This window comes from Chlamydotis macqueenii, chromosome 2 (genome assembly GCF_036417535.1).
Source record: "Chlamydotis macqueenii isolate bChlMac1 chromosome 2, bChlMac1.mat, whole genome shotgun sequence".
NCBI classification, from domain to species: Eukaryota; Metazoa; Chordata; class Aves; order Otidiformes; family Otididae; genus Chlamydotis; species Chlamydotis macqueenii.
The window spans coordinates 148,361,329-148,377,223 of NC_141557.1; the positions used below are offsets into that span (position 1 = coordinate 148,361,329).

The following is a 15,895-nucleotide window of genomic DNA, read 5'->3' on the forward strand; positions in this document are numbered from 1 at the left end:
GAAAAAGCTTTTGAGTCCATTCTTTCACGATAAAAATAAGATTTTTTTTTTTACAGCAGTATCTGTAGTTTTTTCCCTGCTCCAAGTAGATTAGAAAATGACTGAAGCAATAGTCCTCTCCTTGCATGCTCACTAATATGAAGGACAGCGTGGATTACTGTTACTTTTTGAAATGTTTTAAATACCCATTGTGTATCGTGTTTTTCTGGCACTAGACAACTTTAGAGTTGCCAAGAGTTGTCATTTATTTTATCTTAATAAAGAATCAATAAGCCAAATCTTGACTCCTGGCAGCTGATAATTTAGGATTACATTTTTAATTTCCAGCTGCTGTCTTTTGTCTGTCTGGTTGTTATTTTTCATTATTATTTGCTCTTTTCTTTCCATGACAGCAAATCCTTCTGATATGATTACCAGTTCAGCAATTTGCCTGTTTGCTGAATAAGATCTTTTGCTATTGATTACCACAATGCCTAAATCATACACAGAAATATCACTGGTCAAAACGCCAAGTACTCCTCTACTGTACAGGGTGCTCAGCAGACCCACAGAAAGCCTGGCTAAAATAGACGCAAATGGTTCTTAAGGCTTAAGCAGGTTATATGAAATACTTTAATCGCGTTGGTAGGAGAGGCTTTGCAAATAACCAACTTTGCAGTTGAGAAGGCAGTTAGCAGGCGCGAGAGGGCTGGGAAAATACAAACCTGCACATCGTAAGTCCCATTTAATAGGACAGGCCTCTGGGAATTGATGTCCTGCAGCACTCCTGAAAGCACAGTGCGGTTGACTTTCTGAAAGTCTTTGGAGTGGCTGAATTGCACCATGTTGTGGAGAGCCAAAATTTTAGTGTCGAGCTCAGCATCCTGCCTGGTGCGGTTGTGCAGTCCTAGGTGGTACTTGCGAAAGTGTTTGATGAGATCTGTGGGGTCATTCCCATAGTAACCGTATCCACAGATGTTGCATTTGAAGTCCTGAAGCTCTGGAGACAGAGGCGCCGTATCTGTGTTATCATTTACCAATAAATCTGCTTTAGATTTGTTCAGCCTTAAACCCCCATCTGAAGGCACTTGTGGGTTTTTTGAGGCCATGGGGACCGGGCTTGAGCCTTGGCCATCGGTTTGACCACTTTGCACTTGCACTGTTTCATCTGAAGCTTTTGGTGACATCTGATGCTCCTCATTTGTCTCCGCTGCCTCTCCTGACGGGGTACAGACCACATCTTGGGTGTCATCTGCATCTGATTTTTGAGGAGACTTCAAGGGCTCACAGATTCCCCCAGCAGCTGGAGATGAGAAAGCCAGCATATTTCTGTCTGTCACCTCATCATGAGGGAAGGATGGAACATTTCCTCCCTTATTGTGGCTTTCATAATTGAAGCCAGCCTTTTCACTCAGCACTGAGCTTTTCAAGTCCTTTTTAATGCTGGAAGATGGCTCTTGGACATGCGTGCAAAGTTCCTCCTTGTTATTTAACTCTGCCGCATCACCCTGGTCAGTGTTTTCTTGCATCTGCTCTGTGGAAAATTCTTTTTTCCTTCCAGACTCTTCACTTTCAGTACCTGTAGACTCAAGGGTCTGTACCTCACCTTCACTAGCAACGTTTCTTAGAGGGGGGTTCTTTTTCCGGACCATATCTACCACAGGAAAAAAAAAAAAAAAAAAACAGAAAGAAAAAAAGAAAAAAACCTATAGAATTATTCAAGATAAATAACAGATTATAAGCCTGTCACTTTTTCAAGCATTCTGAACTATATGAATATATCAACTTCTCAGAAAATTTTTGTCAAAATGGTTTTTAGTCTATGCGGAAAACTGGAATTTTATATTTAAAAAAATGGTCACACTGAGACTGAACTTAAATAAAAGACAACTTTAAAGTACAAAACCACTGCCATTAGAGTGAGTGAATTACAGGTTTCATTATCTTTTCAGAAGATAATGGTCTGGCAGAAATAATTTTAAATGAATGCTTCCTTTAAAATAATTCTTAAAATCTAAGGGGAAAAATAAACTTTGGCAGTCTAATGTCCATAAGCTGTACAACTGCATATAATGTAGCTTTGCAAAAATACACCTAAAAGACATAATCAGGAGCACTTAAGTTATGAGGAAGGAAACAGATTTAGGCAAGTAAGTAACTTTGAGGTTTCAGAGAAAGTATTTCTCCTAAGCAGGTATCAGTTTCTCTACAGCAAAAGCTCCCCCTCCTACCGCCCATAAACTTCAAACAGGATTATATGGATATTCTAGAGTCTGGCCCCACAGTCCATTATTCATGTAATTAGTTCTATTTGCCAAACAAAGAGAAACTAACTTTATTAGGAAACCCGTTGTCAATAAAATTTTACAGGCCTGGATCCAGACATTTGACATTGCTGTGTGGCTGAGTCGGGATCGACCCTGAAAACACCTGGAATCCACATGGACCTGAACAGCCGAACCTTCCTCGGCTCAATCCTGCTTGCAGACGTCGCCACTATTGCTAAATCTGCAGGCACACTTTCAGGATCTGGTTAAGAAAGCCGAGACAGGACAGCAGTGAGGATCAGAGAGAAAGGAGGAGTCTGCCACCGAGGAGTTAGCTGCTAGCTGAACAGGGGGATTATGGAAGGACAAATAATCAGACCATGCAAGTAGTAAACCAAATTCCTCATCCGCTACATATCTTCACCTTCCCCAGCCCACTTACAGAAAAAAAAAATATATATATGTATGAAACTTCCCCACACTCTCTACTGCGTGGTTCTGGATTTGATATTCATCACCAGCTGGTTTGATCCATTTGTGTTCACATGCTAGTTACGGGCAGAAGACAGGCGTGCTACAACTTTTCCTATGCTCTTATCTTTGCCAATGCTGTGTTCAATAATGGATGTTTCTCTCTGCCAAATTGCGTGTGGTCCGGTGGCAGCAGCCTGCAGTACCGCATGGGAGATGTGAGCTGCAGACTCAAGCCCGGGCCCCCATTCCCAGGCCAGCCCCAGCTGGGTGCCTACGGAGGCACTGGAGATGGATATTGCTCTGCAAAGGGAGGACCACCTGGCAATTCTGGGAGCAACCCTGATGCACTCCAAATGGTGCTGTATCCAGACCTTTAAAAGCTATGGATGATCTTCTCAAAACAGCACTTTGAGTAGTGCGGCTGGGGACAGAGGTTAAAAATAAAAGAACACGCATCTGTACATCCTCTTATTTACATCTGCTCCACATGAAAGGGCACTGTATGCTATGTTGATAAAAACAGACAACTTCTTAGGGGAAGTGTTCAACTTGTGTCTTGGGCTGGCTCTGTTGTCTTTGCGGTTGAGCTGATCCACAGGCAGCCCGGGCTACAGCGAGAGGGCTTTCACACAGAATGCCAGCTCGTGTTACAGAAATTTTGACACCCCGTGTGGTCTTAATAGGCTTCTTAAATGCCTACTGTGATTCCTTACTGTAGAAGACACACATGCTTGGGAACCAAGTGTCTTCTCTTTAATGTCGACCACACCTACTGGGATATGAATGCACTGAATTTTACTTTTTTTTTCCCCCCACTAACTTCTGAACCATGAAGTCACTCAGAACTAAGAGAAAAGAAAGATTTCCTGTTGTCGTAAGAGAACTATTACAATACAGACTCAGCCTACTAAAACAACATGTGCATATACATAATTCAAGGTATAAAGTTAGTCCTCAGCCTTTTAGCATTACTGCTTCTCTGTGGTACTTCATGAATGCTCTTGGTTAACACACACTAAAAATATTGGTGAGTGTCTCTGGTAGGTGTCTAAGTCTGTATTTTTCTCCCGGTTACACATCCCAAACCAATTTTAAAATAACTTCTGTTTAATGCAATTCACGGCAGTCAGAGGACAGAGAAAGGAGTCCTGACTATGCAGTGAAGAGAAATCAGAAATCAAGAAAGTAAACATCGTGACTGCTACCTCAGTCAAAATTAAACAAGACTAAATGCAACATTTTAAAATGTTTTTGTTACAGATATTTTTAGCAGATAAGGAAAGTTTAGAGATTTTGCTATCTTCTGACAGAAGAGAGTCAGAGAAAAGGACAGGAAAAAAATCCCTATAAAGCAAAGAAAATAAAAATTTGGACTGTATACAGGCTAACTAGACAGTAATCCAGATCTAGATACTTTGGTTCAAATTTTCCTGACATATCTGTGAGCCTGTGTGTTAATGGAAGGGGGAAAAAAAAAGAAACATATCTGCCTAATGGAGCTTTTTCATGCACTATTCTACACTTGGAAAAAGAAAGGAAAGAAGATAACATTGATTTAAATACAAAAACTTTCTTAAGTTGAATTTAAAAGTATTTCCCCCTCTTTTTTCTTTTAGCTTTTGAAAAATCATCTGTCATTTATTTGCTTGATATCCACTCAAGGGTATGGTAAGAAAAGACACGGTATTTTTTTTTGTCACTGAAATTCCACCACTATCCTTTTTCAGAGACATATTATGTAAATAAAACTACATTTGCAATACTCCTAAATCGAAGAAACCATCCCCTAGCAAGTCATAAGTTAGATACAGAAAGAATATAGCCACTCTGAAATTATTATCTCTAAGACAAATAACAGATTGCACAATGTTTTATTGTGTGCCAAGAACGTTTTCAGTTAACAATTTCACTTGAAAAAATGGATCACATACTTGTAAAATCATACCCAGCATTGACTTCATAAGGCATGTGGCTTTAGAGTGCTTTTTACAATTATTAATTCTATTAGTCAACTAGCAGGCGGGCTAATGCAATTGTCTTAGAAGATGCACGGAAGACACAGAAGACATTTTGAGAGCTGATCTGTATATCTGCAAAACAAAACAAAAAAAAAAGGTTTTCCTTCCTAAATTATGCATTCAAAATACGGTTTTTACTTAAAAACATTATTATGCCTATTGTACATTTATATGCATCTATTAGCAGGCACTATACAGTGGCTGCTGTTCTCTACTTCCATCAAGCATGAGAAATCCAATAGCTGCCTTCCCTTAGGCAGACACACATGCTCTTGCGCACACACACACATACAAGCACGCACACAGAGAAAGACAGACAAAAATTATCGGAAAGGTGGTGTTCACCAAAACCCAAGTTTAAAGTGTTGAAAAGGAGCTGGAGAAATGCTGTACAAAATAAGAGAGTGCCCTGAAAATTCACATATATTAACAGATATTGTGCATCATAATGGGATTGGCCTAATGGGATGGATAAAGGAATACAAATAACTGGTTCATATCCAAGCTCTGCCATCAGCAATTAAAAGTTATCATCTGGTGACTGCCTCGTGCCTCATTTGAAACGAATTTAGTGGTGTTACTTTAAGTGGGCAACTATCCACATCTCAAAAATGCCATCACAATAATAAGCACGTTTGTTGGCTGTTAGTGAAGAGGCTAAGTGATGAACAGCCATTGGGACTGAACTATCATTTCGTCACTGGAAATGGTGATCTTCCCAAAATAAAAGAATTACTAAGCCTGATGTGAATGAAGAGACTTCTCAAGCTGAGGGAACTCTGGATAAGGTCCAGCCTGCAGAATTCATCTTTGGGCTCCATAATCCGGGGTTTAGTACTTTATTTTCATTATGTTGAAATTACCTTTAAACCATGTGGGGGCTTTTTTTTTACCTGATATGACCACTCTCAGCTATTTTAAAGTGGAAATAATACTAATAGCCATATACAGTTTCCTTCAAACCCAGCCAAGTCTACTCTACATGATTCATGCATCTGCAATATACAGACGTTTCTGCTCAACAATCACTCACATCAGTTTATCAGTTTAAAGTGGAAACTTCTGCTAAAATCAGTTTGTAATTCAGGATAATGAATTACCACAGTGACTACTGTACTTCTTTAAAAAAAAAAAAGAAAAAGAAAAAGCAAATTCTGATAATCAATAGTTTCTTATGCACGGTGAAGATAATAGTTAATGACCTGCTGATCATCAGCTCCCGCAATGGGTCATTGCTGTTGCTCATTACTTTTACTGAATGTGATGACTTGTCATCAAAGCCTATTGCAACAGGATGGTTGTTGCCTTGTGCTTGCACTGCATGTTTAGATCAGGTCTTGGTCATATGCTCTTTTCAATAGAATAATACATTTAGAAAGATTGCTGAATTTTGTGAGAGGCCACTGCCTAGGCTTTGTACAAGCAGATGCACAAGCAGACGAAGTCCAAACTGAGTCAAGAGTCTATGAAGACTGTGATACTATCAGTCAAAATGCTGCAGTAACACAAAGTTAAATGAAAATACGCATTTATATTCAACAGGCTCAAGTAAGGACCTTTTTGTTAAGGGATAGTAAAATTAATACTTTTGCACTCATATATATTACACACCCACACACAGACATATAATGCACATATGGCGCTTAAACATCAATCATTTTGCCAGAATAATGCAGCAAAAAATCATTAACTCTCAGTGTCTCAGCTTAATATATGTCTAATACTTACCTATCTCACAGGACTGTTGTAAGGCTTAATTAATTAGTGACCGTAAAGCACTTTGTGATCCTCTAATGAAAGGTGCTGCATAGCACAAAGTATTATTAAAATCATTAGGACCACAAAAAAGCCCTGTGGAATTCCAGCCTACACTGTCTGTTGGGATTGGGAGTGATCTTATTATTAAAAGGAGACTGTCAGACTAATTTTCATAATTTTTTCAAGATCTTTTTTTCCCCCTTTGCTGTTGTGATAGCACGTTAGTAGCTAGAAATTTAATCTTATCATCTTAATAACATACACTCATGTAGTTTGTTACTGCAGGGCTAGAGAAGAGAACAGGGCTTTTGGCACTCATTTGGCTTTCCCTTTTAAGAAAAAAAAAAAAATTGAGAGACATATTTTGACACCTTCCCACACTCCACCCCATCAGGACAGCCGATCATGTGAGATCGCAGGATACTCACTATAGCCGCATGGGAAAATGCTGCTGTGGTTTTAATTTCTCTCTCCTTTTTTTTCTTTTCCTTTCACAGCAAAAAAAAAAAAAAAAAAAAAAAAACACAAGGCACAAAACAAAACCCAGCTTATTACACATAAATAGGCTACAAAGACTGTCTGCTGTGCTTTATATAAAAAACCCTTAAGTGTTCAAAGTGTCGGCTTCTATCAAGCACATGAAGTCCTAACCGATCCGGAGCCTTCTCCCCACTCTCCATATAACAATCGAGCAGCTGTGAGGCACAAGAGCTCTGAAGCCAGAAGGCTCCTGTCTTGAGAGAGAGAATTTCTGAGAAACCATCTCCACAGTCGGCCCCATCCCTGGGCAGCCACCCCACACACCCAGCCCTCCGCCCCAGCCCATCGCACCGGGCTGGCCCAGACCTGCGCCGAGCACAACCAGAAAGTTAGCAAGCTAATCAGGACAGCCCGCAGTTCAAAGACCTGCATGTTTTATAATTTAAGCATTTTAAAAATAATAATGGTAATAATAATCTGTAAATACACTGGAAACTCCAGGTGAAATTGCTGCCTTCATTGAAAATTAGATTACATTAGATGCAAAATACCCCCAGACCCAAACACAGTGGTACAGGACTGGCTACAGCTCCCGTCTTTCCACCTTTCCTTGTGGATACTTCAACAGTGAAATGACAGAAAATAGACATCTACAGCTTCAGATTCCCAAGATCTCCAGCCAGGATGCAGAGCTAGAGGCAATCACACATAATGCTGCTCTCCCAGGCTTTTGCTAGCCTGCCTGAAAACAACCGATGCACGGTCCTAACCTTCCTCTGCTGAGAAGGGAAAAACAAGCTTTTTTAAGGAACTCAACAATCAGGCCCTAAAGCATGTGAGGGCAAAATAAACTTTATGACAAGAAACCTCCTCTTCAGCAAGACCATCCCTTCCCCTTGTACCAGTGTCTTCAAATACACTGTACAAGACAGGGGACGTCATGGCTCTGAGCAAGTGACAGACTAATTCCAAACGACTTTTTAAGCATTTTTCTATGAGCCCTAAAACTGCACAGACACTGAGATTGCCTGAGATTGCCTAGAGTAGTAGATGCCGCCTCATATCAGTAAAACTTGGCAGGATCAGACATTGTATTTAGTCAAAATATATCTGCTGGATATTCTACACTCTGCATGCTCCACTGAAATTATGATAGCTTCATCAATCTAGAAAATGCAAGAAAAAAATCATGCCTTATACGTCCTGCTAGTGGAGCAGTATTATAGCAAAACACTGTTGTTTTTCACCTCCTGTCTTCCTCTTCTGACTCTTCAGTTTGGTCCCTGAACACCAATTTGCCAAGGGCTTTTTTTCAATTTTTTTTTTTCCACAAAGTCTACAACAAAGAGACAAGTGAAAAAAAGCTGTGGTCTGTTCAAGCTTGCTCCTTCCCATTTACATTTACTTTCTCAACATTGATCGTTCTCAAATCTCTACAGGTGCACTTTTGGACACCTTAAATCCTGTTCAGCTACAAAGTGCCATCACCTTCAAACGACTCTCATCTAATAAATCTCTTATTAAATTACATCAAATTAATTCAAAACATTCTTTTCTATTACCATATGCTTTAGAGCACAGCACATATTAGTAGTCATCTAGCCACTGACATAAATATAAGTTTTTCCATTGGTACAGACAAGACACTTGGTCATTTCAGGGAGTTTAGGAGTGGCCTTTCAAAGTAGACTGTTTGAACCTACTTCCAGGCACTTAATTTCATTTAAGCTCACTACTGGGATAATCATGCAGATATTTTCAGGAGAAACTGAAGTCAAAAGGTGATCTGTCTGAAGAGGCAACACAGTGTGGAACATTATGATATCTTGCAACCAAAATGAAGAATTCTACAATTGCTTCTCTTATTTAAGAGTTCTTGAGCACGGCAGTTTGCTGTTTTGTATTTCTTGCTGGCCTGCTGCCAAGCTTGCTCCTACTGACCCTCGCTGCCATCCATCCGGGACAGGGGAGCCTGAGAAGGCAAAGATTCGCTTCACGCTGACTTCCAATCAAGCATCTAAAAATACTCTGTAAACATGACAACCTGTTAAACCTCAAAAAAACCTTGTGAAACAGGAAAATTAACACCACTCTCATTTCACAGATAACTAAAATGATCTACAGCGAGGATGCAAAAATCAAGGTGTTCAAGGTGACACACAGGCAGGGCTCTTAGCTAGTGACTGAACCTGGTTTCTCTTGATGGCCAGGCCCGTATCCTACTCCTCTCTGCATTTCAGTAGAGAGAGTGTCACCCTTGCACTTGGCAAAAGGCCAAGATCCTGTAATTTAATAAGGTACAGAAAGAGCACCTCATGCAAAAGTCTAAATGCTCCAATTTATCATGACAGTTATGGGATAAGCTGACGTTTTATTTGTATGCAAATTGGTCTCCAAAACAGCATAAAAAGGCCACACTTTCAGAGAATATTGTGCCTTTGCTTCTCTGTTCTGCATTTATCTAAACTCAGCTTTGTGTATTAAAAGTAGTTTAATTTTTATGTATTGATGCTGCTTTGCACGCTCCCCAATCTGTTGTTATTGCACCGCAGAGAAAATCCAGCCTGATTTGCTTACTGCAGTGAAATAACTGACTTCTGCCAGGACTGACACCTCCTATGAGAGCTCTGCCATCCTCACTGCGTCTTCTGGTTATTCTATTAATTTGCTGTCGTTACGCTTTATGGGATTGTAGAACATTCCTTATTAGATGAGACCAGAGGTCCATTTAGTCTGGTGTTCTGCCTTGGAGAGCGTCCAATATCAGATCCTTCAAAGGTTCAACTGCCTATGGACAGATACAGAATCGCCTGCCTCTGTGAAAAATAAATCACTCCTAATCCTCTACACTTTGAGAGTGGCTTACTTTCTGAAGAGTAAGAGGGTTTGTAGCCCTTCATCATGTCTCATGTTCTACAATTTGTTGTTAAATAAGTCTGTATATCCCCACTTCCTACAAAATTGTCTAATATCTATCTGAACAGTACTACAATCATGTAGCTCTCACTTTACAGTCTAATTACAAACTTAAAAAGAGCAAATATTTCAAGCATTTTTGCATTTGCTTCTTGTCAATGGAGTAGTTTCCCCTCAATCTTGTACTAGCAAGAAATCTAAGAAGAAGAAAAGAAAAGCAGAAGATCCTCTAGGCTGTGGGCACATCTATCACATCCCCCCCCTATTCATCTTGTCTTTTGGGTAAACAGTCACCCTCTTCCCAAACTCTGGTCTAGTAGGTGTGGCGATCTCATATGTTTCAATTTCTTTTCAGCCTGAGTAAACCCAATGTTCTTTGTAATCCAAATGTCCTTTGAAGACAATAGGAGTTTAGGTTTTGCAGATGACTCACAACTGAATCTGAGTCGAGTGTATTGGCAGAGGCAAGCACAGTGCTACCTTGAGATGAAAAGTGAAGAAGGAAGGTGACCTTCTGGCTCCTAGGCAAGAGCAATCAGGTATGGATACAAGAAGTGACTCATTTGTTCTCTTGCATTAGGAATACAATGGGCTGATCCTACCTCCCTTGAAGCTCACGGCAAAAGCCCCACTGACTCTGAGAGAAGCAAGACTGAGATGTGCGGTTCCTTTCTGCCAGGTGAGGCCTGAGATATCAAAGTGTCCTTGCCCAAAACTTCAGTCAAATGGAACCAAAAATTATTTGGGAGAAGGGGAGCAGCTGGAACAGAGAAAGAGGATAGTTTTGGCTAGCATTCCAGAAAAGTTCAAATAATTTTGTTTCCAAGTAGAGGGAAAAAAAAATGCCATTTGAAATGGCGTTGAAATTTCAGCTGGATCAAAACTAGAAAGTGGGAAGGAGGGAGAAGTCTACAGCCTGGACCTGAAGCAGCAATATTATATCATCACCAGAGAGGGCATTATTGTAGTAATTTTTCAGCCAGACTAGAACATGATGAACACTAGATGAACATGAGTTTGCAAAAATATCCTTTTTTTTTTTTTTTTTCCAAAAAAATTGGCAAGGGTTTCCAGACACAAGTTACATAGGTAAGACAGGGCAACCAAGGGCAACAGGAGTCGAGCCCACGTACATCAAAGCAGACTTTGGCTTTGGGTACGTATCCAAACTGAGCCTTCAAAGGTTCTGATGTTGCCCTATTGTTTAGTTTGAATCTTGTCTCAGCTTGCTCAGGAGAACCCACATTCAGAAGTATGGGAGAAGGGAAAAAGAACACACATTTTCCAAACTGTGATTTCAAAACAAAATAAAAAAATGTAAATCTACATGCTGCAGGGTAATACTGGTAAGCGTGGCTAGCTATTGTTGCTCCATGCTTTTCAATTTCCATATATTAGCATTCATTACTGACATTATTAAATCCAAAGTTATTTGGATGCTTTGATCAGCAAATTGAATCTTGAGTCTATATATGATGTACCTATATCCACATAAAGTTTACAAAACTATTATATTTCCCTATCCTAACTCTTCCCCCCACATGCTGCGAGTTTCCATATATCCCACAGCCATACATTCCAAACACAGACTATTTTATTTAGTAATATATTCAAGAATTTAGATAAAAAGAAAAGCAATGGAAAATGTTTGGCAATCTCTATATAAACAGTTTCTATACATTTGGGTTGAATCATCCAGTAAACTCTCATCTTGATATGCCTGTGACAGATAAAACTTTCATCACCAATAGGCTGTCTTGACTTGGAGGTCAGGATACAAGGGGATCCATATTACAAAATCTCTTATACTCTTTACGGCTATCACAAAAATTAACATCACATTAAATACAAGCAAGTCAGAATTTTGGCACTGATTTTCCACTCGGCATAAATAACCCCGCTCTCCATTGTGAATGGGAGAGAAACAACAGCAGTGGCAACCACAACAAAAGAGTGGATTGTGTGTTCCCTACACAAAACAGAAAGCTGTGCCTATTCAAGAAATCTTGGCCATTTGTCAGAAATTAGAGAACTGACGTTGGAGTCCAATATTAGCTCCAGCCAAAGCAGTGGTGAATTACCTTGCCTTTGGAATCATCCCTATTAACTGGGAAAGACTCTGTTGCAGCACATATCATATGGTCCTCACACAGAATCAGAAACACTGAGCCGCTTTCTTAAAATAAAACAAAGTGAAATAAAAAAAAAAAGACCAACCAAAGAAAATGCAGATGGATTCACTGTGAGTGGTTTGTCTGTTATTTGCCCTTTTTATCTCTTATTTATGTTTCTTTTTAAGCTGAGGAATGAAGTGAAATGCCAATGAGAAAGCTACTCTTATAACGTCTCCACCATAATGACTTGTTCTGAAGCTGCTTTAAAACAGAGAAGCATTTTTCAGATAGCCATAAGAATCGAATGCACGTATTCACTGAGGAATATGATTTCTGTTTTACCCATTTAAATTCTGGTCAGAAATGGGGAAGAAGGGCGCAGAATAAGGAGACTCCTCGAGACTCTGCTGATGTGGCTTTGCAGCAACTTCATGCAGCGAGCACTGGGATTCCTGTAGAACTGGCAAGGGGTGCCAGCATCAGCCTGTTGACTGCTGGATGAATATATCCAGTGCAAATAATGCTGTTCTTGAATCACTTTTTGCCCAACTCCCACATAAACTTTCCATGGGAAAGTCTCATAATGCCTGCATAAGTGATTTTATTAATCTAGCTTTCAGTTTTTGATAGAAGATTTCTTACTCTACTGTCTTTAATTCTTTATTGCATGAAGAGGTAGTGCCAAAAGCCCTCACATTAGCCTCAACCATACAGACATCGGAAATCTAATTTAAACCCTGGCAACCTGCCAGGATCATAAAACACATCAAAAAAAAAAAAGATTTTAAAATTGATTTTTTTTTCCTGAGAGCTAAATATGTAATTTCCACAAATGCAAGGACAACACAGGTTCCAGAATCTGCACGCTGCAATGTATAGACAAGCACTAAAACTACCAGGAGTTGAGTAGAAATCTGCAGTCTGCAGAGGACAAACAGAAGTGGACAGTGGTTTTTCCCACTTAGGATATGTTTTGAAATGAGTTGGACACTAACTGTATCTGTTTTCAATCAATAATACATCTAAATGTTCCTTTAAAAAAAAAATCTAGAAGAACTTCTCTAAAAAAAGTTACATAGAGGTACAACCACAGATTACGCTAATAATTCCGTTCTCAAAAATCCCCTATACGCAAGCGAGCCTTACCGCATTGCTCCTGTCTTCCTCCTCAGAGCTGACTTCTTGCCACCTCAATTCCCAATCCGGTACCTCACCAGTTTTCAGAAATATCCGGCAATGATATAGGGCTGATTTGTTGCACTGGGATATATCCCACAAAAATGGAAAGCTTTAGCTGTGTTTTCACTTATAAAGAAAGCAACTTATTAAAGCAACTTCTGGGTTCACTGGCATCTTGGAGTCTAAAAAAAGTCCCAAAATTATTTGCAGAGGCTACAACAGCACCTTCTTTGAAGTAATGTTGCAACTTGTGCAAAGGAATTTGGGATGTACCTGAGATCTGAAGGTGTGGGCTACAAATTAACACAGCCAATTAGGTGGAGAAGCTGAGAGTCCAACACAGATGGGGCAAGATAACCACAACTGAATAAAAGGACTGCCAAATGTGAGCCAGTTGGCTGAGTACAGATCGTGTCATCCTGCTCAGCTAACTGCTGCCCAATCAATAATCTGTTACTGTTTGCTCTCCCCATGCCAGTCAATCCCAGCTAGGGCTGCTTCTAATTTTCCAATCTAGGAATAGCTTCAGAACATCCACAATTGTTATTTCAAACAGCCCAAGAGATAAATGTTTCATCCACACATCAGCGTGCAGATTCTTCCCAAAATGGGACTAGTCAAGAGTAAATAATTACTCCTGTAACAGTTTGATCTGATAATCCACAAGACACAAGGCTGCAAAAGTGATCTTTGTACCATTAGCAGTCAGGAGAGAATCCAGCTTCTAAAATTACTTGATTAACTGATACAGGACTCAAAAACTGTGATAATTCTGTAGAGCATGATTCACAATACATACAGCCATTTTTTAGGGATTAGTATTAGCTATAAATTTATTATCCCCTGAAATCTGGTACAACTGGATTTGTGCAGCAAAGATGCCTCGATTTGCAAGAAGACAGAGATTAAATCAGAGCCAATTAAATCTAAGCATCTCTTAAACAATTCTTTTGTTAAGCAGTATGTATGGAAAGAATACATGAGAGGAATTAGAAACGATCTTCATAAGTTGTCCGTGGCTTCTCTTCTTGTGGGTAATGAGAACAGGCCAAGATCACACAGATAAAAATCTTAATGTCTTAAGACATTCGTAAAACCATTTGTATGTAGATAACAAGATGAGTGTATATATGCATACATGACATAAAGAACAGACACTGCAATAAACACAAATAATGTATTTGTAAAGTAGCTGATACTTGGGTCACCCCTAGCATGAGAATCTACTGTTCAAAGTAAACGTAGACTCGAGTCTTCCTTTTTTAAAAAAAAAAAAAATTTATATCATTGAATCCCACAGCATCCTGATAGGCCTTGGCCCATTAATAGAAAAAGAATTACTCTTTATGACTCCCAGATCTAAAGCATCGATTTGATTCCCCATCCTATTATACACCAAGTTGTTGCAGCTCTGGATCTCCTTTGAATCTGACACAAAAACTCCCAACATCTACGCTCATAACACTCGCTCTTCATCCGAACCTACACATTGTTCCCATTTTGCCTGCTCACAAGATGGCATGCTTGTCTCACTTCAACCCCGCAAATAAGTCTGTATTACACTCACAGCATCAGAGATAATTAAAGGTTGGGCACGGAGGTGGTAGTGCCGTCGGTGAGCAGAGCAACGCGTTCCCACACCATGGACGGCACTGGCGGTGCTGCAGGTACATTCATGCTGTGGCACCCACAACACCGCATCTGCACAGACCGGCTGGTTCTTGCTTCCTGAGTTCAAACGCAGGAAGCACTGGGGGCTTGGAAACTGCAAATTCCAGAAGAAAAAAATGTGGCTTCTTTAGGCCAAATTGAACTACCTAGAACGCTACTGGCATCTAAGCTAAAGGGCAGTTGTGTAATTCAACAGTACGCCGTAATCTGGGCAACATACACACATTTGATTAGACTAAAATTACTGAAAATTACCATCTCCCTTGCGTCTTTCTAACAGCTTGACATATCAATGCCTCATGTCTTATTATGTTTTGATTTGAATCATGACTGTAAATCACTGGAAATGCAGAAGAAGAATGAGACATAAGATTTGGGGGCGTGGAGGGAAGAGCATTCATTATAGAGAGACTGGACTTCAGAAATTTCCTGAAAACACTAAAATTAGCAACAAAAACATCATCTAAAACTCTGAGAAACAACAAGTCTACAGTGGGTAGTGAAATAAAGATTACGCACTGCAGACCCAGTGATTCACTCATCACAGGTAAAGAGAGTTAAGACTTGTTTGGATTTAAAGAAACAGCCTTTTTTCTTTTTTTTCTTTTCCTTAAAGACAGGTGTGGGGAATAGAAACAACAGGAACATTGTTATACCTGTTGACTTCACTCACACTTACTATAAAAGGTTTGAGAAAATAGAAAAGATGCCATCTTTTGTTTTAGCTACAGCAAGAGTGCGCAGTGTAGGACTTCGTTCATGTGGTAAGTACACACATTTAATTGTACATGCAGGCCCTTCGAATTAACCTGTGTCCTATATACTGGTAACCAGCCGCTAATCACTTTCTGCAAATCCCTACGTTTTGCCCTGAATTCTCAGCACCACAAGCCAATTTGGTCCTTGAACGGGACAAAAAGGAAATATGTCTTAGGCTGTGCTGGAGCTGGCACGTGAATGCTGTAAGTAAGATTCAAGAAGTGAGGAAGTGTCAATGGTTTAGGTGTCAAGATGAGCAAAAGGACGACCATTGTGCAAG

At 39.8% G+C, this 15,895-nt stretch overlaps 1 protein-coding gene across 1 annotated transcript in view; it reads right to left on the reverse strand.

Moving 5' to 3' along the window:
- Positions 1–15,895, reverse strand: part of TRPS1 (transcriptional repressor GATA binding 1) — a 217,784-nt gene that overhangs the window by 173,450 nt on the left and 28,439 nt on the right. Inside the window, exons 2-3 of the mRNA XM_086741187.1 lie at positions 4,652–4,810; positions 705–1,633 (exon numbers count right to left, since the gene is read on the reverse strand). Coding sequence (XP_086597313.1) covers positions 705–1,633; positions 4,652–4,688 — 966 coding nt within the window. The 5' untranslated portion in view covers positions 4,689–4,810. The remainder of the gene's footprint in view (positions 1–704; positions 1,634–4,651; positions 4,811–15,895) is intronic.